The sequence below is a fragment of the Leptodactylus fuscus genome, chromosome 10 (genome assembly GCF_031893055.1).
Source record: "Leptodactylus fuscus isolate aLepFus1 chromosome 10, aLepFus1.hap2, whole genome shotgun sequence".
NCBI lineage: Eukaryota > Metazoa > Chordata > Amphibia > Anura > Leptodactylidae > Leptodactylus > Leptodactylus fuscus.
Window position 1 is genome coordinate 24,011,532 of NC_134274.1, and position 27,267 is coordinate 24,038,798.

Genomic DNA, 27,267 nt, shown 5'->3' on the forward strand with positions numbered 1-27,267 from the left:
TGCAGGAGTCGCCAGTTCTACAAGCGAGAGAAGGTGACTCCTGTGACGTCAGTTCCGCCTATCAGGAAAAGGAAGTCGTATTCACGTGACCGTATCCATGTGCAAACTTTGTGCTTCCGGGGTTAAGTGCTGGGAGCAACACGTGGGTATGATCCGTGCATGTTTCTTCTAAGTAACCGGGAGAGCTACCGTGTATAACATCTGTGCTGCAGCTGGTAAGTGGCCGTCTGCATGTAAGGTACAATTTCTTCTCCCAGTCATGAGGATGTGGGTCTTGTGTGCTGTAGTGGTGGAGCATGTGCACTGCAGCTCTATTCAACTCTATGGGGCTGCTGGAGATCTCACATAGGGTAGTCTGCTTATGTTCAGTCAGCCCATAGACTGCTCAGCCACCTCTCATTTCATGAGGACAGTGAGATGTTATAAGGACCTTCTGGGACTTGTATATTGGTAATCCATCTTTAGGATCAATATCTGATCAGCGCAGGTCCAACATCCAAGCACCTAACCGAAGAGGCCGAAGCCTTTGGGTGTGTGCACTGTGACTTACCACAGTTAGGGGTAAGCTGTGAGGTTTTGGCTCCTTTGCTGTTCATGTCTGTTTATTTTTCTAGGTTGTGTTTTCCTTTTTTCCCTGTATTTTGTATTAGATGTTCGGATGTTATTGATGGTGGTGTTTGGTTGTAAATCGTGTTTAGTGATGCTGAGACTCTGTTATGAGTAAGAGTTGTTTGGCCTCCAAACATATAAGCAGAGTCTAATAACACACTCCCTGAATACCAAGCACAGCGCTGTTCCTTGTGCTCTGTGTTGCATTCCCATTCACTTGAATGGGACTGAGCTACTGTTGACTATTGAACATGACGTTAAAATTGAAGGGAATAGGCCACAGTGCTGGAGTGCGCTGCAGCCTCTTCAAACAGTTGGTCTGTGGTGGCCCTGGATGTTGGACTCCCATCTATCACATATTGATAGATGGGAGTCCAACACCCAAATATTATGGGGGGTCACCAGACCCAGATATTTGTAATGTTCTAAAAAAGCATGAGGGACAATTGCCCTTATAGAGCAACCGATGAAAGAGATGGATCAGTCACGCTGAGATTTGCCATACAGTGAAACTTGCTTGAGACAATCGCAAAAAACTGTATAGAGTGGAATAGAAATCTTACAGAAAATCTAGGGGAGCCAATTTATTAAGACCGACCTGTATTATGCCAGCCCAGAATTATTGAGGTGTTCCAGCTTTGTAATAAGTCTTGTGCATCTCAGGAGGTCCCCGGATGTTCAAAGAGGATTTCCAGCTAATTGAAAGCATTCACATCTCCCTTCTTGCAGTCTATTGCTATCATCTGACAGGATGAGAGCAACGGACATAAACGATGCTGATGCAGATGAAGCCTCTTCCGTCTGCATTCACTCAGATGTAAAATACCTGATGAAAGTTTTTCAGGTAGAAGAAACAGTTGTGCATGCAGGGCCATAAAAAGTATGTTTTATTTATTTTACCAGACATACAACAAAATGGAACCTATAGAAGAGAGTTTCCCTCGAGGAGGTTTACAGAAGAAATCAGCGGACGCTGGGGTTAAGAAAAGGCCACGAGAAGATGACAACCTCTTTTCTGTATGTCTTTAAATATTTTTTTTTGTGTAAATGGAAATATTATTTTTAAATGTGTATTTTGCAGACTTAGGCCAGGTTCACATCTGCGTTTGGTTGCCATACTTTTGTCTCCTCATGATTTGTGCGGAAACCACACAAACCCCATTATAGTCTATGGGGTCCGTGAGGTTTCTTAGCTAACCGCTTTTTAGTGTGTATAGTTTTCCATTCCCCAAGCAGACTCTCTGAACGGAACGCAGATGTGAACTGGGCCTTACCTTGACTGCTTTTACAGAATTTATTATCTTAGGCTTTGTTCACATTTCAGGCAGTCTTTCAGAGCAGGTAAATGGAAATTGCCAAATGTTTTTAAGTATTCATTCATGTAGGTACTTTTGCCATCAGTTTAGGTTAATTTTCCCTCTGTTCCATTCGTTGTCCCTTTTCTGTGCAGCACAATTTGTCTTGTATGGCACATGCAATTTGAACACTTGCTGCAAACGTGAGCCCGGCCTAGTAACAACTTCTATAGCTATCATTATAGCCGTCATAAGAGTCATTACCCAGCTTTCCCAGATATGTGAATAGCCATTCACTTAGAGACCTTTTCTTTTTGTATTGGCAATAACTAGGTAAATTAGCTTTTTTCAAGGGATTGTCTCAACAGGCCTATTAGGAGACATGTCCTATTATGGCCACAGTCCCCATTTAATACTACATTTTCTCTGGAGGCAATGATTCCAGGACTTGTAAGGATCCAACTTATAGCAGCACAATTTTTGCTGGTGCCATCATTAGTATACAATGATTGGACTATAGTTCCCTTCTAATTTCTGCCACTTGAGTTGTTTGCACTACAAATTGTACCTTATTTTTTGCTTTCATTCAGACACACCAAGAAGAATTAGATGAGGTGAAGAAGAAAAAGAAGAAGGTTTTAAAAGAGAAACCGAAGATCGTAAAGTCTAAAAAGAGCACTATAAAAGAAAAATCCATAGAATTGCTGAATTTTAAGGTTGGTAAATTTTTGTTCAAATTGACCATGACTTCTTGTCAAATTGTGTGGCTCCATATTTATTTTGTGGCTCCATATTTTGCATTGCTGTTCTACTTTTCTGCATTATAACGTTCCCCTGTTATATCTCCTGAATGTTTGTGAGTAAATTGCCCATTAGGTCTTAGCATTCCCTATGTCTATAAAATGTGTCTCTACACCAGGGGCAGGCAACCTTCAGCACAAGCCCCATGTCTGCTCTTGCTCTATAGCAGTGGTAGGCAGTCTTTGGCACTCCAGCTGTTGTAAAACTACAACTCCCAGCATGCATACTCACTTTGCTGGTCTTGGAACTCCCATGGAAGTGAGTGTAGTACGTTGGGAGTTGGAGTTTAACAGCAACTGGAGGGATGAAGGTTGCTGACCCCTGATCTACACACTAACACTCTGTGTTACACTCACAACAGCACTGACTGGATAGTGTCAAACTGTATAGGAGCAAACTCTGTTGACAAGTTGTGTATTTATACATTTCCAAGAGGAATAACAGAGGGACCGCACAATGCAGAGTTCCAAGATAAGATGCTATGTAATTATTGTTGCTTGGGTAATGTAAGTCATTAAGCAGACCTTTTAGATCATCTTTTAATGTCTCACTGGTATCAAATTTTTATGTACAGAGAATTGCACAGGTTCAGGAGCTTAGCCTACGCCATGTATAGCAGGTGTCAGCTATGTTAGAACGCTGTTAACTTCTGGACGATGGCAAGTTACAGCTTTAAGGAACTCCCACCTTGACTGTGCAGTAGCATATTCTTGTACTGTCGGAGGGGCTGTTTCCTACCGCCCTGCGATGATGCTGAGCTAGTTGGAACGCCCTTCTGACAGTGGGGAGAGAACGGTGCCAAAAATAACAGCACTGATATCTCCTCCACCTGGGCACATCCCGACAGTGCACTGAATTTAGCACTGTTGGCCTCCTAGCGGGATACACTTTCATAAGGACATTAAAGATCTTCTTTAAGTCCAGTAGGAAGGCTAAACATGTTAAAGCAAAGCAAAAAAAAAAATTAAAAAAAAAATGAAAAGTTGAGTGCACCCTGTATATACCATTAACTTCTCATTAACAATGACCATTTCCTGTCTCTTTGCAGAGCCTCCATGAAGGCATGTTATTTCTCGGTTGTGTGAAAGAAGCTAAAGATTTTGAGTTGGTGGTTAGTTTACCATACGGTCTCACCGGCTACGTCCAGGCAATAAACATTTGTGAGGCCTACACCAAATTGCTTAATGAGCAGGTCAAAAAAGATGATCCGGTAGAGGTAAGAGGATCTATCATAGAACATGAGTCCCTTATTTCTGCCTATATTCAATAGTGCTGGAGCTGCTGCTTTGAAAATTGGGTAAGAGCCAAGCTCCAGGGATTTAGAGGTACAGACCCTCTTCTCTCAAGGAATTTAGGTGACCAACTTTACATATAGATCATTAAGAAAATGTCCTGCAATTTACAAGAGGGATGTAAAGGGATAATCTGGGTTAAAGGGGTTTTAATTGATGGGCTATCCTAATGGATCAATGGGGATTGACCCCCTGGACCCCTGCGGATCAGCTGTTTGAAGCAGTGGCAGGGTACTTTATGGGCCACGTGTCTTTAAGTTCAGTGGTCACGTGGCCTGTTCACAGCTCCGTTCGTACGTTGTATAATGGTTGTGCTTGGTGTTGCAGCTCAGACACAGCTACAGTATGTGATTAATGGACCTAACGTCACTGGCCTGAAAGAGGAATTGGAGCTCAATATCATAGTCCTGGACAAACCCTCTAAAATCCCTAGTTGTGCTCCTCTGCTAGTCTCTGTTATACTGTGTCAACCATTGCATTTTAGTTGAAATATTGGCAGAAGACAACTGACTCAATGTCTGCAGAAGACTTGAGAAGTCACTATGTGAATTTTTACTTTTAACCCTATACAGCCATAACTGGGGTTATCCGATTTGTGTTTCATTTGGACAGTCATTGTCCATTTGCCATGTTAGTGCATTTGGATGCCATAAATGTGGCCCCATAAATACGTCCTATCAATGAAGTAGCAGAAATCTAGGTGTGGGCCCAGTCCCTATTATAATAATCCAAGCTGCATGTACTAGACTAGTCTTTTTATTTTATATTTTAGGCCCTGTCACCGCTGTCTGACCTATATTCTCCGGGGATGCTGGTTAGATGTGCAGTCAGTAACCTGGAGACAACGCTTGGAGGTTTCCACAGCATCAAATTGTCTCTGAACCCAAAACTAGTTAATTCAGATCTGACGCCGTCATCTTTACAGTCAGGCATGGTACGTTTTTGTAACCTATTTATATATGTGATGGATAAATGTTCTGGGCAGGGACTCCTTACATTATAGTGTTGTATGATGGAACTATTGTTGTCCTGCTCTATATACAGTATGGACAGTAGACAGGGACTCCTAGCATCATACATCACTATCATGCAAGGAATCCTGGTCTTCTGACTGGGTTCGACCTGTGAAATCGGGTCGATATGGGTCTGAAAATGAATAGAAGTTAGACCCCTTTTTTTTTTCTTAAACCATATTTCTACTTCTGTTGGGCCTGTTTTGTATCTTACTAGTATGTTCAATCTCTCCTTTGCTTTGTTGTGACATTTTATCTCTTCTCCTCAGTTTCTCTGCGGCTTTGTTGCCAGCATTGAAGATCATGGATATCTGATTGACTTAGGAGTTGGAGGGGCTAAAGCCTTCTTACCCCGACAAAAGGCGCAAGTGTATCTAGAGCAGACAAGTAAAGGTGAGGGCTTGTTACTAGTCAATATATATATTTGCTGCATTAGAGACTATACATCCATAGCATGTATAATGGAATTGTCTGAATTCAACATTTTATAAAACGGAATAATAACCAGGAACCATTCATGACATGCACATTAGAGTTGAGCTAGTACTGTTTGGATCAGCTGATCCGAACAGAACGCTCGCATAGAAATGAATGGACATAGCCGGCACGCGGGGGGTTAAGCAGCCGGCCAACGTCAAAGCGGAAGTACCAGGTGCATCCATTCATTTCTATGGAGCGTGCTGTTCGGATCGGCTGATCCGAACAGTACTCGCTCATCTCTAATGCACATCAATGCATTGTTTGGAACATTAAATGGTGCTCTTAGAAAATACAACTTGTCCCGCAAGAAATAAGTAGTGCTATGTCCGTCTGCCAAGCAAATGACTATGGCTTAGTTTATTGTCCCTTGTAATTGTCCATGACTTGTTTTTTTTCTGTCTTGTTTTGTGTATACAGCCACTTCTCTACGGGTCGGACAGTATTTAAACTGTGTGATTGATGACGTAAAGAACGGTGGACGAATCGTACGCCTGTCCATCACACAGTCCGATGTGGCAGCAGCCATCGCAACGGAGGAGCAGAAATGGACCCTGAATAATATTCTGCCTGGTGTGATAGTAAAAGCTCAGATTCAGAAGGTATTGTGCTCAGTAATTCCATATCCGACTTTGGTTAGTTCTTGGTTATTTGTCACACTTAGGTAATACTTTTCTTTTGTTCCTTTAGGTATTCTCTGACCATGTCAAATTATCCTTCTTGTCCTCCTACACTGGGATCGTGGATTTCTTGCACTTTGAGTCCAAGAAAGCGAATTCTTACAAGGAAGACCAGACGGTATGTATCCAGAGCTGTGAATCACTATCCAGATAGGTTTAACCTTTAGCATCATGTGATAGTGATGTAAAGCAGGGGTATTTAAAGGGGTATTTCCTATCCATTGAGTAGCCCTGGAGGTTGGACTGCTGAGACTTCTACCGATCAGGAGGATGGGAGTTTTTCCCCACTGTTCTGAATGGAGTGCTGGTCAGGATAGACTGCAACAACTCCATTCATTTCAATGGAAGGGCTGGATATACCCTAAATACAGTGCTCTGCTATGTGAATGATAGCTGAGGGATAGTATCCCAGCTTGCATAGTACTCAGCCCACTGTATCCATTGTGTTTTTGCAGTGATGTTGTGGTTGCTGAAATTAGCTGATCACTGGGGGCTCCAAGGTGTTGGTTCACCACTCATCTGATATTGATGACCTGTCCTAAGGAATGGTCATCATTATCAAAGTCCTGAAATTCTTTCAGCCCCATATACATGAAGCTTAGTTGACTGCAACCAAGTGGAATAAACCGCACTTCCCTAATGTATATTTGTTATTACTTCTCTGTAGACACCCCATAAAATGCTCCTATATGACTGACTTTATCATGTTCTTCCCTCCAGTTGAAAGCTTGTGTCTTATGGGTTGACCGATCTACCAAGACCATTAGATTGACCCTTCGCAAGAGTTTCTTACAGCCCGGGAGCTCAGTGAGGCAACTGAGCAGTGACTGGATCGGCACTTTACATGAGAGGTGCACAGTGAAGGCGCTGCATAAGAATACGGGTGCTGTCTTTCAGTTGGATGGAGAAACACTTGGATTTGCATCTGTAAGTTTAATAACTAAAAATAGGAACTATTGTTAAAGGGATTTTCCCATCTCACTGTTTCAGTATTTTGCCTGTTGTCTCTTCTTCTCATTTCTGTATTTCTCCCCCTCTCAGCTTGCTGAGTGGGACACTGAGGTATCACAATACTTATGCAGATCAGATAATATACACATGCTTGTAGAGCATGGACTCCATGTTATCTGTGAGTTTACATAGAGAGATAACAGACTGGCTTTATCAGAAAACTGCAATTAGCTGAACTGATTGTCCTGCCAGCAGAGCAGTGAGTGATGTCACTTGTCCTATCTCACAGGTCCGTGGTTATGGAAACTCTGTGCAAACAGTGGGAGGAATAACCTTTTGCTGGTGGGGACATGGGTGTTTGTTAAAAGGAGTATTGCTGAATGATCAGAGTGACTATTCCTGTTTGTGGCACTCAAGTGCGCACATCATGTGAATAGGCCATGTATGTCTTAGGGGGTGTTCACCTGTATGAATTTGACGCTGATTTAGGGGCAAGATTTTGTGTCTTACTGTTTTCAATGGGAGGCTGAAACTGCTCGAGACTCCCTGCCATTCATCTGGGTCAATTCAGCGACAGAAAGCTGCAACAGAATGCCAGTGCTGCAGCAGCTGGGAGCTGGCAGCCTGGAATACGAAGAGGAGTTCCTCTTCATTTTCCTCCATTTGAACGGCCACTTAGATAGTAATGTCCCTTTAAAGAGGTGACGTACCGTGCTGTATGCCCTCTGCCTTCTATGTAATCTTCCATAATGAATCTGTTATAACGTATGGCTCTTTGCTTTTGTCTTGCAGAAAAAAACTCTAGGGCTTTCAAAGTCAACAACTCTGGATAAGATGAAAGCAGGAACAGTCCATAAGGGGCGAGTTGTGGGGTTCAGCCCTATGGATGAGATCCTCTTGCTGTCTTTCAAAGAGTAAGATATTGACTTAGCTTAGATATTCTTCAATAATTGATAAAGAAAGGTTCCTTAAAAACAGGTGCAGATGTTGCTGTGGCTTTTTTTCCTGTGGCTTCAGGAGGAGTGCGGAATATAAAGCAACCTCTTATACTTCTGCCTTCTTCTAAGTTGAGTCCTGGCTTTGGCTCCAAAATTACAATAAAATCTGCAACAAAAAATACATTAATCCTGCAGCCTTAGCATTTATCCGCTATGACACAAGAGAAACCATTTGCAGCAATGTTCCTAAACTGTATGGTCCACGTGGAAAATTATGGACAAATCTGTTACGGTGTTGTGGCTTCAGTCCTAAATGGAAGCCATAAAACAGGTGTGAACAGTAGTATCTTCATGTTATTAGTAGTATCTTCATGTTATTCTGCATGATATATGATGGCACACTGTATACAATGTATATGTTTCATTGTCTGAATTTACTACATTTCTTCACTTCCTCCCCTTAAATTACGTTTTCTTTTTGTTCAGAGATGTTATTGAAGGTGAATATTTAAGACTTGAAGATGTGCAGGTCGGACAAATTCTGAAGGTAAATCTAAACCTGTGCTCATTGATTCTCTGCAATATATCTGTGTACTATTATGTCTTATGGATCGCTTCTGTTGTGATGCTTTTTGCTTAATTTTTTAAAGTGGACGTTTCATGTCCTCGGGCACACGTGGCTTTATATACCAATAGAAAGCTGACAGTGCTCTGAATTTAGCACACTATCGACTTTCCTGTTACCGAACGCTCTATACTGTCAGAAGGGCGTTCCTGACAGTCTAGCTGGGAGCGCCCCTCCTGACAGTACTGTGTATAGCGCTATACTGTGAGGGGGCGTTCCTTATTACCCAGCCATGTCGCTGAGCGGTGAGGAATGCCCCCTGAGTACTAGTTTATGGACGAATACTGTCAGGAGGGGGGAGGAAGGGGTCATTCATCGCCGCTCAGTTCCTGGTTGGTAAATGCTATAAATCTATCATCATCATTTCTATTTTTTTTTTTTTTTTTTGCACAGGGTACTGTAAACAGTATAACACCGAAAGGAATGGTGGTAGATATCACAAAGCACATTAATGGTCTTGTGCCCAAACTTCACCTAGCAGATGTCACTCTCCACAACCCGGAGAAGAAATACACACCTGGAGCCAAGATCAAGTGTCGGGTGAGGAAATCTCGCTTTATTTTTTGACTTGCATGGGGGATGTTGGTGAGGTGTTTCATACATTGGTGGGGTGTTCCATACATTAGTATCCTGATGATAAATTATTGCCTTTCTTGTTGCCTCATAGGTTCTAAGCGTGGATCCATCAGCCAAGAAATTGATCTTGACCCGAAAGAAGATTATGATAAATTCCACTTTACCCATCCTTACCACTTACCACGATGCCGCCGTTGGTCTGGTCACTCATGGCTTTATTTGGTCAATGAAACCAAGCGGATGCATCGTCAAGTTTTATAATGATGTTCAAGGACTGGCACCGATCCGGGAGTTGAGTTCTGAGTATATTGCCTCACCAGAAGACATTTTCTGTAGGGGACAGGTAATGTTTCAGTTGTTTAAAACCTGATTTGAGATACTATCTATAGGTCTGGGGCTTCCCAACTGCGGGTTGTGTATTGACAAAAGTGGGCCCCATATCCGAAAATATGGAAACCAATGGTGATCAAGCTGCAGGCCTGATGTAACATGTACTGAGCTACTGTTGAAGTAATGGTTGCAATGGAGAGTAGTTCTATTACCCCATATTAAGTGTTATACTAGCTGGCTATTTCTCCTGACTTTCCTCTGCCGTACACATGCAAACTTGGCTTGATGGAGGTGAGTAAGCCGCTGCCTAACTCCTCAGGTGGTGGTCCATCTCCCCAGAAAATAATAGAACCATGTATTTTAAGATCCAACATACCTGACCTCAACTTTTCCCCAATATCATCTGTCAGGGGAATATTAGGACACCTCTGTATACATTAGATGGTCAGCCGTGCCCACCAGGATAAGCCAGTTTAGCTGACCTACATATAATGTGTATAACAGGCTTACAGCAGACCTTGGTCATAAAACAGGAGTTCTGTTTTCCCATATACAGAAATGGGATGATTCTTTGTAATTTTGAGTACATGTTCTTTAATTTGGAACTAAAATGTTGTGCAAAATCCTATCCAACTTGGTCTGAGCTGTTATTATGGCCGTACAGTTTCTGCAGCAGTATGACGCCAGGTTCACACTATCATAGCCGCCTCTCCTTTTTTCTGGGTAATTGGAGGACCAGCACAATGGAGAGGTAGACCTCTAAAATAGTTTTTACATACGGAGTCAGACGAACTCCATTGACTATAATGGGGTTCCTTGAGTGTCTGTTCTTTAAAATTGAAACTGGCGAAGGGATATTGAAGACCTATTTTAGGGAAAGGCCATTGATATCAGGTGGTTGGAGGTTCGACACTTGATCTTCACACAATGCTGCAGCTCAGCCCCATCCAAATGAATAAGATTGGTATGTGTTGAAGAGGCTGCATTGTTCATCCATAAGGTGCCGCCTCTGCAGAGAGCCAATTGGCGGGGGTACTGAGTGTTGGACCTTTAAATGATATCTATGACCTGTTCTAAAGGATACTAGTGGTATTTCTGTATTGTATACTAATTGTGGTGTTTCATAATCTGCAGGTGGTTAAAGCAAAAGTGATTGAGTGTGATCCTGAGAAAAAATCCCTGATCTTGTCCTTCAAGAGCATTGGCGAAGAGGAGCAACCCACACATGTCAAAAAGAACACAGCAGTCTATGAATATGGGAAGGTATTTGTGCACCTATATCTAATATCTCTATATATATCTCTATATCTCTGTCTGGTGGCTTTTGCCAGTGATAGGAAATAAAACGGTTGTGGTCTCAGCGGTCAGACCCGCACCAATCTGCTATTAAACCTCTATCCTATGGATAGAGAATAAATACTTCTCATGGCACTGCCTTGTGGTCTAGTATTTTGATCTGATATCAGCTATATATGAAGCAGGTAACTTTTTTCCAATGCCTTTTCTAAGTAAAGTGAATAGTTTGTTATAATAATTGGATTTTTTTTTTTGCCAGATTGTTGATGTGAAAATTGTCAGCAAGGTAGAAGATGGGCTAAATGTGCTGATTCTCCCTGAGGAAAATCCTGGGTTCCTTCCCAAGATTCACCTTTCTGATCATGTCGCCAATTGTGAGTTCTTGTGGCACAGCTTGAAGGACGGTGATCAGCTTCCTGGAGTGATGTCTCTGAGCACGTTCAAAGGCAGAACTGTATCCTTGTACTACTTGTACACTAACCTACTTCTTTTCAGCTCTGATATTCTCCCATTAGTGGATTCGTGCAGATGGCTAGTTCATGGTCATGGTGACTGGAGGTTAGCATAACTTAATGCTGGCTCACAACTGTGTTAAAGAGGACCTTTCACCTCCTTGGGCACCTGTGGTTTTATATACTGCTAGAAAGCTGACTGTATTTAGCACACTGTCGGCTTTCCTGTTATATGCCCCGGTGCAAGAGATATTGGTGCTTTTACCGACATCTCTTCACTGTTAGAAGGGCGTTCCTGACAGTCTAACCGAGCTATGAGGAACGCCCTTCCTGACAGTACTTGTCCATAGCCCTATACGATCAGAAGGGGTGTTCTTTACCACTCAGTGATGATGCTGGGCTGTGAAGAACGCCTCCCCCCTGTACTAGTCTATGGGTACTGTCAAGAGGAGGGGTACTGTCCAATTAAAATGTCTATGGGGCAGCACTGCAGTGCCTAAACCTGCCGCTACACCTTATATGATGGGTGGGCAGCACAACTCTTGGCGTGTATACATTACTGTGTAGAATACTTCTTTCTCTCAACAATGGCGTCATGGGAAGGGGCATCTAGTGACCCCTATACCTACTAGATTTTCAGCTAATCTCACTTCTTCCTATAGCTTACAAGTGTGTTGAGTGTTGAATAAAATACACTGGTTATTAATAAATTATGATCTCCTAGTTAGTCCTTCACTAAAATCTTCAGACACTAACCAGGAAACCTGCCTTCATCTCCTTTGTGGAAAAGGAGACGCCTGTCAAGGAAATTTCTGAAGTAGAGCCTCAGATGGTGTTTACTGGATTTGTGAAAAATATAATGCCATATGGGATCTTTGTGGCGCTCCCCTATGGATTGGTTGGTTTGGTCCCCAAACAGGTAAGTAGGAAGATGAATATGTATGAATGTGAATATATATGTGTATATATGTATGTGCTGGAGTAAAAATTGGGGAAGTCGGCCTTTCCTAGGACAGAATATGGCAGCTTACAGTGTTATAAAAGGGTTGGTGTCCAACCTCTTTAATTCGTCCTTGTAGAATGAAGAGTCCTGATAAAGAGCTCAAATGTTTAGAAAAAATGGATGCATTTCAGTTGTAATGCTGGCTGTATTAGTTATAACACAACTTTAATATAAGAATATAATATCGTGTGCCTCTGATTAAGAAGGTGGGTTTGGATGGTAATATTGGTAATCTACTTTCCTGCGTTTTTGATTGGCTAATTTTTTTTTGGCAATAGGAAATCGGTGACAAATTTGTGACCAACATCGAGGACCATTTTGTGGTGGGGCAGACGGTGGTGGCCAAGGTAACCTCTGTAGATGTGGAGAAGAAGCGTTTTCTACTGACTCTGAAGATGTCTGAATGTGCCCCCAAAGATCTCTCGGCCAAGAGCTTTTCACGTCTGAGCCAGTGTTTCACAGAAGTTCAGCTCTCAAGGAGTCTCCTTGGCAGAGATGGTACGATTGTTTCTTCTTATAACGCTCATTGATTACCAGCATATCCTATTACGTTCTGTACTGTATAGAATACGTATGTAGTCTCCTATTATATATTCATGTAAAGATATGAGCAGAGCATCATGAACAAGATGTATCTCCTATCCATTGGATATCTGTGTCTTATTAGTTGGATCCACACCATGCACAAGATTGGGGATCCAGATTCTTCCCATATGAATTGGGTGCCATTCCCACTTGTCCACTACATATGTCTTGCCAAAGATACTGAATATATCTTAAGCAGGCCAATATTGTTGAATGGAGATGGAGCTTACATGCACAACTACCTTTTCATTCAAAAGGGGGACTAAGAACCTTGTTCTCATGATCAGTGGGGGTCCTCACCCTTGAAGAATTAGGTCCTGTACATGAACCTAGGTTAGAGCCCTTCCATAATCTCCTATTCTTCTGTGTATGTAACATTACTATAATTGTAGAGATACTTTGTATTGTAAGTTTATGTTTTGCGGCCCTTGTGCGATTTTTTTCTATTTCTTTATGGTCTAATTTCTGTTTTCTAGAGAATCTGGAGGATGGGGAGAACCTTTACTCTGTACTTCCAGGGAAGAAGCTGACTCTTGTAGTTGAGGAGGTGGAAGAGAATGGCTCGGTTTTGTTCGGTGTTGGCAAAATCTCCGGAGCTCAGAGAATATCTGCAATTGCCCAAGATAAAGGTAAAACCCCCCCTATGGAAGTGATTCATAACTGAGGTTTTTTGTCTATAGGGACCTACATTTGCAATGCTAACTATATATATGTGGCTGCAGAGAGCTGTTTGGTTAGTAAGCTTTATCCCATGCCCTACCTTTATTACGTTTAATGGATTAGACTCCTAAACCTGCAACTATTACATAGGTTTAAAGTTTGTTTATTACTTGGGTGGCATTATAGTATTTTGATGTCTTTCATTGCAGCAAAAAGTTTGGTCGCAGGAGAAAAAGCAAAGGTGGTGGTTCTTCACGTTGATCTTCTCAAGTCTCATGTTCACGTCTCTTTGGATAACACTCTCTTGAAAACAAAAGGCACAGTAAGTGGTTTTACACGTCCTAAGTATAATATTTCTTAGGTTATAGTGCCCCTCCCCCTAGCCTCGTGTTGTTCACTGCTCATAGTTTACCTTTAAGAGGTTGCTGACCATCTATGACATACAGTGTCTATACATTTGTTTCTAGTTCTTATGCCAAACATGTCTTCCCAAAATAAAATGACACCTCTCTTTTGTCAGGTTGTTGAAGATGAAACACACACTGCTGTGGTGCAACATGTTGCAGAAGAATTTGCAATCGTGTCCTTGGAGGCAACTTCTCATCTTGCAGCCATGCCACTCTCCTGTCACTATAATGACTCCTTCCGTTTTGACTCTGAAAAGTTACATTTGGGCCAGAAAATCTCTGTGACTATAAAGAAGGCCAGCGCTGATGAATATGGCCTTCTCCTAGCCGTGGAAAAAGGCAATAAAAGACAAAAACAACCGAGTAAAGCCACGGCGGAGCGTGTGACAGGGAAGCCAATGATCGGAGAACTAGTCACAGGGACTGTGAAATCTGTGAAGCCTACTAGTGTCATAGTGTCTGTCGCTGATGATAAACAAGTCGGGGTTATCCATGTCTCCAATATATTGGAAAATGTGGCGGCTGGTGTTTCCCCTACATCCACACTAAAGGCTAATCAGACTGTAACCTGTCGAGTAATAGGAGGACGAGATGTGAAGACTCATAAGTAAGTGATATTATGGTTTGACCATTGATCAGTCATTCACTGTTCACATCCGCACCACATTTTGGGAATGTGTCCCTCCTCTCTTGTGTTGGGATCCATTTTTGGGGGTCCATCCTGTGTCACTCTGCCGGGTTTCCGTCCTCAGCCCCGGAGAAACTGGACAGGTGACAGCTTAAAACTGACTGCTAGGAAGCCGTCCCCTGTCCAGTTTCTCTTGGACTGAGGACGGAAATCCGGTGGAATGACACAGGGGGGACACGGGCGCACGTGTGAATGCCCCCTTAATGCATCTTCAGGAGTATTTATTCTGGTAGTAAGAGAGGTTTATGTACTAAAAATAATACATGGACAAATAGTACGACTATGTATATATGTTCTGTAATATTACACACAACCTGACCTTATACATTACTTTCCATGACAGATTCCTGCCAATTACTCATCCACATTTGATGAAGTCTATCCTGGAGCTCAGTATCCTTCCCAGGTAAGTGATCTGTGGTGTCATATTCTGTCTTGGATATAAACTTTTTTTTATTTTATTTAATAATTTCAGATTCTTGGCTACCAACAGATATAAATGTGTAAATCAGCCATAGGGAAGTCTGCCTGCTAATATTGAGGGCCACAGGGTCCCTATGACCACCGCATATGGGTTACTTATGGCAGCTTTACTTATTGAAATCTTGTTTGGCTTTTGTCTTTATTCCATTCTTTCTGCTTTTTAGCCTGATAGACCCCAGTAACAGTGATCCAGAACTGCAGTTGACGAAGAAGTATTTGCCTGGGGACAAGGTGACCTGCTATGTGACCAAGGTAATATGCGCACAATGGGTCTGATGATGATGTTTTATGGATCTGTATGCTTTACAGTATGCTATGCATGTGTTAAGTATGAGGACAAATTTTTGCTTTCTGATGACCCATGGTAGACCAATCATCAGAGATCCATAAGGTCAGAATCCACCAAACATTGATGTTATATACTAAAAATATGCCCTGAGTTTAAGTCCCTAATGTTAAAGGTTAATGTAAAAGTAAACTATGGCCGATCCTTTGAACTCTAAGACGTCTGTAACCATGTTCATTCTTTCTACTCTGCAGTACAACAAAGAGAAGAAGTGTCTTGAAGTGGAGATCACCTCTGACATCCATGGGCAAATTGATCTCCTTTTTCTTTCTATGTCCATTAAGGTATGTTGTATTAACACTTCTGGTAAAAATGGACAATACGGTGACGCTCATCTGGGGAAATTTACCCACAATCAATCATCTTAGCTGACGAACGGCACACCAACACCTCCTGGAAGGAAGACAGCCATGTTTCCCCAGTGGTCACTAGTAGAGATGAGTGAGTACTGTTCGGATCAGCCGATCCGAACAGCACGCTCGCATTGAAATGAATGGACGTAGCCGGCGCGCGGGGGGTTAAGCGGCCGGCCGGTGTCAAAGCGAAAGTACCAGGTGCATCCATTCATTTCAATGCGTGCCTGCTGTTCGGATCGGCTGATCCGAACAGTACTCGCTCATCTCTAGTCACTAGAGATGAGCGAGTACTGTTCGGCTCAGCCGATCCGAACAGCACGCTCCATAGAAATGAATGGATGCACCTGGTACTTCCGCTTTGACGGCGGCCGGCCGCTTAACCCCCCGCGCGCCGGCTACGTCCATTCATTTCTATGCGAGTGTGCTGTTCGGATCGGCTGATCCGAACAGTACTCGCTCATCTCTAGTGGTCACCCATCTCATGGAGGACTGGACCTCACATGTGAATAGCCAGAGGGACAGGTTTCTCAAAAGGTGACACCATTGGTTTCTGAACCAGAACCATTGTTGATGTTCCTCCGCCGTGTGGCGTTGTGGGGGAACAGATGGCTGAGGGCGAGGGGTCCTAAGTATACGGCCACCATTAATAAGTCTCTTACCATTCTGTTTTTTAGGTATTGCATCTGCCCGAAAAGCATTTTAAGCCAGGACAGGCATTGTCTGCGACTGTGCTGGGAACCAGTCATTCCATAAAAACACTCTCTCTGTCACTGATAGGTAATAATCCCAGAATCCGTAACTCACATGTTTGTTTTTTTTGGCTTGGTTCTCTTGGTCTGACCTGATCCAGGTGCCTACTGTAAAGCAAACTGCTGTTGCGGCATCTCAGACAAGATGGCTGCTGCATAATAATGTAAAGAAGATTGAATAACCATAGATATTCAATCTCTTTTTAATGATTTTTTTTCTTCTATTCCTTGTTTTTTTCTAACTTTAGGCAATTTTGATCTAAAAGAAGGCGCTTTGACATTTGGCTATGTGAAATCCATAAATCCAGGCTCTGGCCTAGAAATCTCATTGCCATTTGGAAACACCGGAAAAGCCAGCCTCTTCCATCTGAGCGATTGCCTTGCCGACAGTTCTGTGAAAAAATTTACTATAGGGATGATTGTGAGGTTAGAGAGGTTTTTCTTTTTTATGTTGTTTAAAGGGGTTGTGTGATGGGGAACTTTTCTGTGATGGGGCTTGGAATGGGTTAAAAAAAAAAAAGTATAAATGGTTTCTAATGAAAGTAAGTTTAGAGATTGGATTGGTTTATTGGTCAAACCCCGGTCTAATAACATAAAATGTATTCTTCCTCTCATCCAGGTGCTATGTACTGTCAATCGGTAAGACAGTTGAGGTGTCCCTTAGGAGATCCCGGTAAGTAGACTATTATATTATGTTTATCTTCTGACTTGCTCTCTTGTGTTCAGTGAAGCACTGTGTATATTATTCCGGTCTTCTTTCTTGTAGAACATCATCGGAGTCTACAGACAACGTGAAGCCTGAAGAAATCTCTTCCATTACCAGCCTAAAGGAAGGACAAATGGTCGAGGGTTTTGTTGGAGCGATTACAAACAAAGGGATCTTTTTCCGGTGAGGATTTCCAGCTTCTCCCTGCTCTTTGTACATACCTTGTCATTTCTCCTAATATCGAGACGGATCTGTAATCCTGTTCTTTTATATATCGCAGGTTATCAAGCTCCATTGTAGGCCGCATTCAGTTTTCACATACCACTTGTTATTTTGTTGAAGACTTCAGTGCATATTCCTCATATATCCCTGAGGGGACCCTGCTTACTGCCAAAATTCTATCGTAAGTTGTCTCTTTCAAAGTATTAAGTGGGTGAAGGTAAATGTACATGTAATGTGTGTAAGTAACGGGTGGTTATATATAGGATATACTTGGATTGGGTCAGTGCTACTAGTGGGGTACCACAAAGTTTAGTATTGGGGGCGGTATATAGATTGTCTAGTCTAAAGTTGCCCCTCCTATTGGCTTAGGGGGATCTTTACAGTAAGAGCAGTGACACTTTGGAAATCAGGGGAAGATACTGTGATGAGTTCACTAAAAAGAGAGAGTCCTGGATCTTGAGTGTTAGGCCCTATTCACATCTGCGTTCGGGAAGTCTGCTTGGAGACCTCTAAACAGAAACCTAAACACATTAAAAAGCGGTTACCTGTGGACCCCATAAACTATAATGGGGTCCAAGTGGCTTCGTCAGGGGGAGAGACTATAGTAGAGAGTATAGACATAGTCTCTCCCCCTGACGAAGCCACTTGTGTGGTGAAACGCGCGTCGGGGCGCGTTACCAGTGTATGATATACATGCAAGGTAAAGTCATTATTCAAAATGCTTATATTCTTTTTGTCTGCAATATTATATGAAGATGCTGTTATCTTCAACAATTGTTAGATTCTCTAGGTTTCTCCATGTATTAATCTAAAAACAGCAAATGTATACTCCTTTTTCAATTCATGGAGCAACTATAGATCATTTCCTCCATATTGCATTGACTTAGTATATAGCATAGACTTTTCATTAAAGCCTAAGTGTATGTATTTCATTACACTCATGTGTGGTTGCACCATTTATCTCTGAATTTTTTGTTCATTATTTATTAATATTTTTCAATAAATTTATACATTTTAGAATATTGCTGTCTTCTGTGTGGTAGTTGGCCTTTTCTAGGCTAATTTTGGTTGTATTAACCTCTTTTTAATGCGTATAGGTTTCTTTTCGGGGGTCCCCAAGCTGATTTCCTGAACGGAATCCAGGCCTTAAATAGTTACTAGATGGATATGTTGTTTGTTTTTTTTTTTGTTTTGTTTTTTGTTTTTTTTTTTGTTTGTTTTTTTCCAGCCTTACAAACTGTTACTTTATTTCCTTTTCTGTAGTATTGACCAAAAAGCGAATCATGTGGAGCTTTCGCTTCTCTCTAAGGATACGGGAAAGCCAGATATTATTCCTAAGTCTGCAGGTTTACCTTTGAGGTCTAAAGTCTGTTTAAAGAGGAAGAGAACAACTTCTGAAAGTGAACCCCAGGTATTTTTTTTTTTCTGCCGACATGCCTCATGTATCCAGCAGATGGCAGCGCATCTGACATGTTACCTACAGTAGCAGCTGCTCAAGTGAAACAATGGCCCCTTTGAGCTATTTCCGAGCTGTTACATTTGGCTTGAGGTCTGTTTAGATGATAAATATTTTATTGTGTGGTCTGTGTCGGGCAACGACTGATCGAAACATTCAAGTTTGTTCACCTCCCCTTGCACTCTCAATTTTAGATGTTACGCTATGCTTTTTTGTAATATGCAAAACTTTTCAACTTTCTAGCTAGGCTTTATTAAAACTGTGCCTGGTACAATGTACCTGTGTAATGACCAGGCCATTTCATCACCGGGAGTCATGCCTGACCGGTTTGATATTGGTGATCTATGTTAAGGATAAGTCATCGGTATATAAGGCCTGGTGCACGAGGTTTCAGGAATAGTGTCATCTACTAGTGCATTGTGCTAGGCCGAAAGAACAAAGTGCTGGGTTTGCTCTTGCCGATACTGATCTGTGTTAATGCTTTATATTCTATAATTAGGTCGGTACAAAGAAGAAGAAACTACCAGGATCTAAAGATGACGAGGACAGCGGGGTTGAGGTTCACTGCCAAGAGAATGAAAAAGAGCATAAAAAACCGAGTGTGAGTCACAGGGAAGGGGAGAAAATCTGAATGTCATCTAATCCTTCCAAACCTGAAACCTAACTAATATTTTAGAGCTGTGCACAGAGCAACTTAAAGGGGTACTCCCTTCTTGGAAATGCATAACTTAATGGCTGCACAGGGGTGGAGCATGTTTGGCATTTCCTATGAACAGCGACATCACCAGCTACTCCAAGTGCAGGAAGCTGCTAGACCAGGGGTAGGGAACCTTCGGCTCTCCAGCTGCTGCAAAACTACAACTCCCAGCATGCTCCATTCACTTCCATGGGAGTTCCAAGAACAGCAGAGCAAGTATGCATGCTGGGAGTTGTAGTCTTGCAACAGCTGGAGAGCCGTACGTTCCCTACCCCTGCGCTAGACCATCCATATAGGTCAAGTAGAGCTATACTGCACCATGGGTGGTCAGGAGCATCACTGTCCTGGGAAAATCTGAGTGCTGTAGCCCCTTCTTGGTGAGGTGCCCAGCAGACAGATCCCAGCAATATCCCTTGACTCCCTTTGGTAGGAAAACCTCTTTAATGATCACAAATGATAAAAGTTCATTTGCTTAAAGGTTTTGCTGGGCAGAAATATACATTGGGGGGATTTATTAAAACTGTTCCCTACAACAGCCTTATTCAATCCCCCCCCCCCCCATTGTACAGGATGCCCATGAAGTAAAAGGCTCAAGTATTTCAGGCGTAACCCTCACCAGGTTTCTGACGTGAGTTATAGTAAATGTGCCAGACAGTGTCAAGTGGCCCTGCACCAAATATGCAGCATATGTGTCCATCTGCACCAGTTTTCTGGCATAGATGGGATATTATATCCATGTCCTCATAAGGTCTCAGGTATTTTGGCCCTAAAAATAAGAGGTATTTGGTGACACCAGCCCGTAAGGTGAATAACCAAGTAGCTTCAGTTTCTTGGCACTATGTAAGGTAAGGCCCATTGTGCCTACAGCGGTGTGGTGCTACAGAGACTCCATACAGGCTCTGTAAATGTCTTTGCCCATGATCATCTCTTTGTAAAACCTACAAGCCTAGGAGACGGAGGAAGGATTTGTATTACTTAAATATAGACCTAATCTCGGTACATTACTACAAGTAGGTTGGGTATATGTGTTGTAAAGACATGATCCCGGCTTGTGTTTGATCTTTGTGTTGCTTGTGATTCTCAGAGCCCGGCTGTCAGTAAGGCTCCTGCTCCAAGGCTCCAGGTCTCTTCTGGGTTCTCCTGGGATGTCAATCTGAATACCCTCAAAACATCTGTAGTTGGTGGAAACGAGAGCAGCTCAGACAGTGAAGATGATGATGATGACGAAGAAGAAGAAGAGGAGAAAACTAAGGTACCTTGTGCAGATATGATAGTTATCAATGAGATCTTAAATTTGTCATGTTTTAGTGACTTGCATAGACTACAATGGAGAGAGCTTTACTCCTGTTGAAAACACTCACACTTGTTGAATGAAAGGAATATTCCCAAGATCACAACTTATCTGTCCACTAGATAGCGCTGTAAACACTGTAGCGTGCACTCCATACAGGTTTCATCGAAGAGGCTTCCAGCAGTCGGACCTCTCTGATCAACCACTAGGTTGCAGTCTTTGCTAGATCTCTTTAATGACATAAGCAGAGGATATAGGTTGGGAAAGAAGGATGCCTTTTCTCTTTACATGAACATTTTTTTAAAATCTATAATTATTTCAGGCTAAGAAACCCAAAAATGATCAGCCGAAATCACAAAGTAAAGAAACCTCAGATCCAAACCAGCAGCCGCAGTCAGTGAATGAGTTTGAGCGTCTTGTCATCACCTCTCCAAACATCTCCGCCAACTGGATCCAGTACATGGATTTCCACCTCCAGGCCACTGAGCTTGAGCAAGCACGAGCTGTGGCCGAGAGAGCGCTTCAGACCATTTACTTCCGGTAAGGATATCCTCAGTTGTTCAGTTTCATCCACATGTTCCTTTTTTATATAGAACAACTTAATTTATTGGTGTATTTGTAACCATTTCAGAGAGGAACAAGAGAAGCTGAACGTCTGGGCTGCCATGCTGAGGATGGAGAACACCTTTGGGACAGAGGAGACCCTTCAGAAAGTTTTCGAACGGGCCGTTCAGTACAATGATCCATTGAAAGCCTTCGAGCATTTGGTGGACATTTACATTAAGTCAGAGAAGTTTAAGGTAAGGTCCGAAGTCAGATCAGATTCCTTCCTTGCTCAATTTTGAGTGGAAAATCCAATCCATGCAGCTTGTCCCTTCTTCTAGGGTGTTAATATTACTGAAATAGTCACCATTTCTTGGTTCTACAATAATCCATCTTCTTTCTTTGTGTGCAGGAGGCTGAGGAATTGTATAACGCCATGGTGAAGCGTTTCCGACAGGAGAAATCTGTATGGTGGAAGTATGCCACGTTTCTCCTAAAACAAGGCCAGACCGATTCCACACACAGATTACTGCAGCGAGCCCTAAAGTGTGTTCCAGAAAAAGAGCGTGAGTAGAAAACCACTGGTACTGATATGGTGATGGGTAGTGGGGGGGGGTTACTAAAAAAAAAAAAACCCGCTAGATAGCTGCCAATAAAACTCCCATAGGGGTAAGCCAGTTTATCAAAAATTCCAAAATCTGTTCTCCCAAACAATAACTACTAAACCATTCAGGAGCTTGGGATGAAGGGAGACAACCACTCTCTGAAGTGGGTGTGGAGACTTTGGCGCTGGCTGCTTTGCCTAGGTGGGATTTTTAAGACAAATGTAATGTTAAATTTTAGGTTGGTCCATGAATGGCTGTTGCTCGTACAGAGCTACTCTCCATTGTGGATCATAGATAAGTACTCTGAGCGGAAGACCCCTCTGTAATCCTCATATGCCCTAATAGGGTCTGCCTTTCTGAGGCAACCCCTTTTAACATTTTCAGTCTCTTCATGGTATCTTGGGGATGCTTAGTCTATTCTTCTGATTGATCAGAACAATTGGCATGCTGCTTTAAGTGTGACATCACCCTTAAACTGTTTTGGGGCGTTTTTTTTCCTCTCCTCTCCCTGCATAGTATGAGTAATGTCTGTGATGTCAATCGATTTACGTAAGACATTACGTTTGTTCACAGCAAGCCCTACATCTGCGGAGACTGACAGCTTGACAGAAAGTGAATGGGGAGGGGGGATTAATCAAAACTGCAGACTCATACTTAGTGTCTGTCTGACATGACACAACCTGATAAATAGCAACAAAACAGAAAATTCTTCCTCTAAGAGTCAATACATCCAGGCTGTTTGGAGGACGCACATTCTGAAAAGTTGATATCTTGTTTCGTGGAGGTTGTACATGTGTGCTGGTTATCACAAAAAATAAAGAAGCTGCCCAGTGGGAAAACCCTTTAGTGGCAGGACTGTTAAGCTAACCTAGAATAGCACTAGATGTCTTTAGCTGAACCTGATGGGAGTCATTGATAAAGCCCATTTAAGATAGTCTTGTTCAGGAATGGAGAAACAATCCATATATTGTCTGGATTTACCAGCCCAAGCTCTACATGTCAAAGTTTTTTTTATTTTACCCATGAGCAGACAAAGGATGTAAAGGGCCCTTGTTATTTTCTCATGCTAAGACCATATTCAAACTTTCACATTTTTTGCATCATTTTTGGTAAGCCAAAACCTGGGAGGTGGTCTAAATCACAGAACAGGAGCAGATCTTTCCATTATACCTTAAATACGTGCCGTTAAGGACACATCCACTTGCCCTGTGGATAGGTGATAAGTGTCAGATCTCTGAGGGTCCCCCCTAAAACCTCCTTATGAATGGAGGCACCAGTGCGTCGCTGCTACTGTGAGGCTACCAGGACTGCAGTCTGCGTCAGTGTCCACTCACCAGTGTATATATCAGCCAGTACTTGTGAGACATGGCTGGAAATGAGCTCATCCCTGGGTAGACCATGCACTATTATATGGTGTCAGTATACATGGTTTTAATACAGTTCTTTTGCTTTTCCAGATGTTGATTTGATCTCAAAGTTTGCTCAGCTGGAGTTCCGCATGGGAGATGCCGTAAGAGCCAAGGCCTTGTTTGAAAGTACATTGAGCAGTTACCCGAAACGTACAGACCTGTGGTCCGTCTACATCGACATGATGGTGAAACATGGCAGCCAGAAAGAAGTCCGGTAAGAATGGGGTATTCTATTGGTTGATCTTGTTGGTCTGATACAATTCTCAGCGTATTCTTTATACTTAGCTATTGTAAAACTATACTCCTAGTATGCAGGCAATACTGGGAGTTGCAGATTCATCCAGCTGTGCATAGTAAAGCAGTATCTTTATTATACTGGGTCAGGGTAGACCTGCTACGCCGTGTAATTTTGCGGCCGCAAAATAATGCGGCGTATACGGTTCCGGCTCCCATTGAAATCAATAGAAGCGTATACAGCGCTCAAAGTCTCACACGCCGTATACGTGCCAAGTTACTCCATGTGAACTCCCCCTTAAGCTGTGTTTTATTTATTCTTTATGTTGTCCATAGAGGTTCCAGGTTCGAACCCTGGGCCAGGCAAACAGAACACCCCCCCCCCCCCCCCATTATACCTCTAGATGTTCATAGCAGGTCTACCATGTTATGCCGTGTGAACTCCTCCTAAGGGAGCAGATTGTAATATCTCATTGTCATGCTCGGTCCCGATCCTGCTCTGTGTATCAATGTTTACCTTAAAGGGGTATTCCCATGTACATAATCATATCTATGTTTGTAGATAATTAAAAGTTAAATATTTTTGCAGAATTTTAATCATCTACAAATTAACAAATAATTTAAGCACCATTATTGTGTACCTAAATTCCTACTATTCTATTTACAGGGATATTTTTGAGCGAGTCATACATCTGAGTTTAGCACCCAAAAGAATAAAGTTCTTCTTCAAGCGCTATTTGGAGTATGAGAAGAAACACGGAACTGAAAAAACAGTTCAGGCTGTGAAGGAGAAGGCCCTGAAATATGTAGAATCTAAAGGATCTATGGCCACAACATAAAGCCTGCAGCTCAGTGGGACTTGTATTAGTGACTTTGTACAGATGTGGGAAAACTCCAAATCCTTCTCGTCCCCGAGACGCGTTTGTGTGGTTGTGTAAATCACATGGTCTCTTATGTAACTACTTTCCATGGGGACTATAATTGGATTCAGATGTTCTACACCAAGCGCTTCCGAGAAGACACAGACTGAACACTGAGGTCTTTCTATTTTCAATGTGTATTTTATTATATTCAGAGCCATTTTGTACACAGTCGATAATTTTTGGTAAAAAAAAGAAATAATAATAAATGGCAATCTTCAAAGGAAACCTTAGTGCCGTGAGACTGGAAGTACTACAGGGATATTCCTGTATATTTATACATTGTATGGAAGAACTCAGTATCCACAAATCTAAAGGCAATCTTGTGAGCCATTTTCCGTTGTCTGGAGGAATTTTCCAGGCCCCAGATTTTTTTTGTTCAAATACTTGAATAGACACAGAGCTGCTTAGAGTGCCTGGAGATTGGTACGTGGCCTGGTGCTGGACCCTGCCGATCAGATACTGAGGAGTGATCCAATTGGTGGGTCATCAGGATAAAATTCTAGAAACCCCTTTTAAGCATACAGTCTATATTCTTTAAGATTGATTGCAACATAACCCAAAAATCAAGACACTGCTTCACTGTACTAACATGTTCATAGTCACATGGAATAAATAGTTCTTATTTCTTATTATTTATAAGATATTTCAGACCTCTTTTTCTTGTCAACGTACCTGAAGTAAGAAACATATGGAGTTCAGTATAACTGACCTGACTACACTGTTGCTTGTAGTCTGTAGCCTCGGAGACAGACAGAACTAGTGGTAAGCTGTAGATTCAACACAGTAAACTATTTCCAAATTTGCTCTATTTCTTTATTTTTATGAAAATCACAGGTCACTTTCCCTTGCCATCTATTTCTCTTGACTGCCCCATGCTGCTTCACTGTTGTAGTATTGGGCGAAAACCCCTGGAGATTCTGATAGTAAAAGGAACAAGGTATGGGCATCTCTCCCAGGATATGCTCTGGACTACAAAGAAAAAGCATGAAGCTTCAGTTCTTAAAAGGGATGTCCAATATTGGAGACAAATTACTTCTTTCCTCCACATCTGTCCTCAGGATCTGTGCGTGACTGTGGCTCAGCCCTGTTCACTGTATTGAAGGTCAGTACCAGACACAACCTGTGGGACAGCAGCCATATTCCAACTCCAGTACCCGGACACCACTATAGGCTTCAATTGTGATCCAGGTTATACCAAAGAGTCTAGTCTTTGGAACTATAATACAGTCGTCTGAAACCAGCCTTACTTATCTGGGATGGAGCTACCCTTTATACTATAGATTTACCTATACCCTATTGACATCCTTTACCTCCACTACTATCCTGCACTTCCTATAACCCTCCATACTCTACTTTCCATCCCTACTTACTCTCCTGCAGCCAGACATCATCCTGTACTGTATGAAACCTCCATAATCATCATCTTATTGACTATCTGCTATGTCTTCTCATTGATACCAACTAGTAAGGGTCCCTGTTACCTTACATAACCCGAGACAGGAACATCCTGCTGAATATTTATACAAGTGGTGAAAGCCGAGCCCCAATGACAAGTACATGTTGCTTTCCACTTTACACATTTCCAAGTTTTCTCAGCTACCACAGCTAGCTAAACATAGACCTGAAGACGTCTTCACATGTGTTCTAAGGAAGGTCTGGGCATAGGCAGTGAAATGGTTTTATTACACATTGGACATGAGTTTCGCACTTCTAACCACTTCATCAGACACCTAGGGAGAGTGAAAAAAAAGTGTCATACGGTGTCAGAATTACTGTTTACAGGAGGCTGCTGTGATGGCCTATGTGGGCTATTTTCTGTACATGATTATGGAGGCTGCCATCGTGCCTGAGCGTTTTCTCTGCTCTATTAACAGCATTTAGCAATATGCTTTACGACACAGTCATGGCCATAAACTGCAATAGTCTGGAGCTCACACATTAGGGTCTATGGAAGAGGAGATAAGCTGTGACCTCTGTTGTGGATGCAATGATAGCTCAGTGGCGTTATCATCTTTTGTGATCCTGTCTGTCTTTTCAGTGATATACCATAAATGAGGTGACTGCTGCAATTAGAATCGCTACAAAATTGGCAAGTGTCAGGCTATTATTAGATTTATTGGCCAGAGTGAAATTTGCAGGATATATCGATATATATTTTTTTAACCTCAGGTTAGGTGAATGAGTGTCCATGTGCTTCATTATTGCAAATATTTTTATGGATCCAGAAAATATTAATAACCGTTAATGAAGTAATATTCCAATCAACATGTCCGCCCCCGGATCAAATTCTCATTTGTCAACAGTTGTATAATTGTGAGCAGATGTGTGGCGTGACACTATAAATGACTCTCTATACAGAACGTATCGCCCTCTCCCCAGCTGGCACTTACTTTGTGTGGAAGGCATGAGAGCAAGGACACAAGCCAAGTTCTTCCTTCAATCTAAACTCTTCCAGACACACGGCACACATTTGCTGTGGATATAGAAGTTACTTGTTATGATCAAGGTCTAGAAACTGGATCTTTGTGAACCTTGTCAAATACACTATGTCTGTAATGTGGACAAATGG

The 27,267-nt window shown here is 42.2% G+C and overlaps 2 protein-coding genes across 2 annotated transcripts in view; one reads left to right on the top strand and one right to left on the bottom strand.

Annotated features, from left to right (window-relative positions):
- Positions 1–135: 135 nt before the first annotated feature.
- PDCD11 (programmed cell death 11) lies at positions 136–24,959 on the top strand. The gene is made up of 36 exons (XM_075257478.1): positions 136–215; positions 1,513–1,626; positions 2,495–2,620; positions 3,754–3,921; positions 4,770–4,931; positions 5,280–5,403; positions 5,908–6,089; positions 6,178–6,285; positions 6,888–7,094; positions 7,911–8,032; positions 8,543–8,603; positions 9,075–9,221; positions 9,349–9,600; positions 10,722–10,850; positions 11,143–11,337; positions 12,084–12,254; positions 12,617–12,836; positions 13,400–13,552; positions 13,793–13,905; positions 14,104–14,597; positions 15,022–15,084; positions 15,326–15,413; positions 15,702–15,791; positions 16,538–16,640; positions 16,861–17,038; positions 17,232–17,285; positions 17,379–17,501; positions 17,599–17,721; positions 18,804–18,951; positions 19,496–19,597; positions 20,778–20,945; positions 21,307–21,524; positions 21,616–21,784; positions 21,940–22,093; positions 23,590–23,755; positions 24,443–24,959. Exons 2-36 carry the CDS (start codon positions 1,525–1,527, stop codon positions 24,612–24,614), a joined length of 5,355 nt encoding a protein of 1,784 aa, XP_075113579.1. The 5' UTR covers positions 136–215; positions 1,513–1,524; the 3' UTR covers positions 24,615–24,959.
- Positions 24,817–27,267, bottom strand: part of LOC142182825 (RING finger protein 122-like) — an 8,887-nt gene continuing 6,436 nt past the window's right edge. Inside the window, exons 5-6 of the mRNA XM_075257586.1 lie at positions 27,089–27,171; positions 24,817–26,428 (exon numbers count right to left, since the gene is read on the bottom strand). Of these exons, the coding sequence (XP_075113687.1) occupies positions 26,332–26,428; positions 27,089–27,171 (180 nt within the window). The 3' untranslated portion in view covers positions 24,817–26,331. The remainder of the gene's footprint in view (positions 26,429–27,088; positions 27,172–27,267) is intronic.

What these genes read in the sequence shown, in the direction of transcription:
- PDCD11 (XM_075257478.1), top strand. Translation starts at nt 1,525, where the DNA reads ATGGAACCTATAGAAGAGAGTTTCCCTCGAGGAGGTTTACAGAAGAAA. An exon ending in GCACGTTCAAAGGCAGAACT is followed by an intron (nt 11,338 to 12,083) that starts GTATCCTTGTAC and finishes TAAAATCTTCAG; the next exon opens with ACACTAACCAGGAAACCTGC. An exon ending in CTTCTGAAAGTGAACCCCAG is followed by an intron (nt 18,952 to 19,495) that starts GTATTTTTTTTT and finishes TTCTATAATTAG; the next exon opens with GTCGGTACAAAGAAGAAGAA.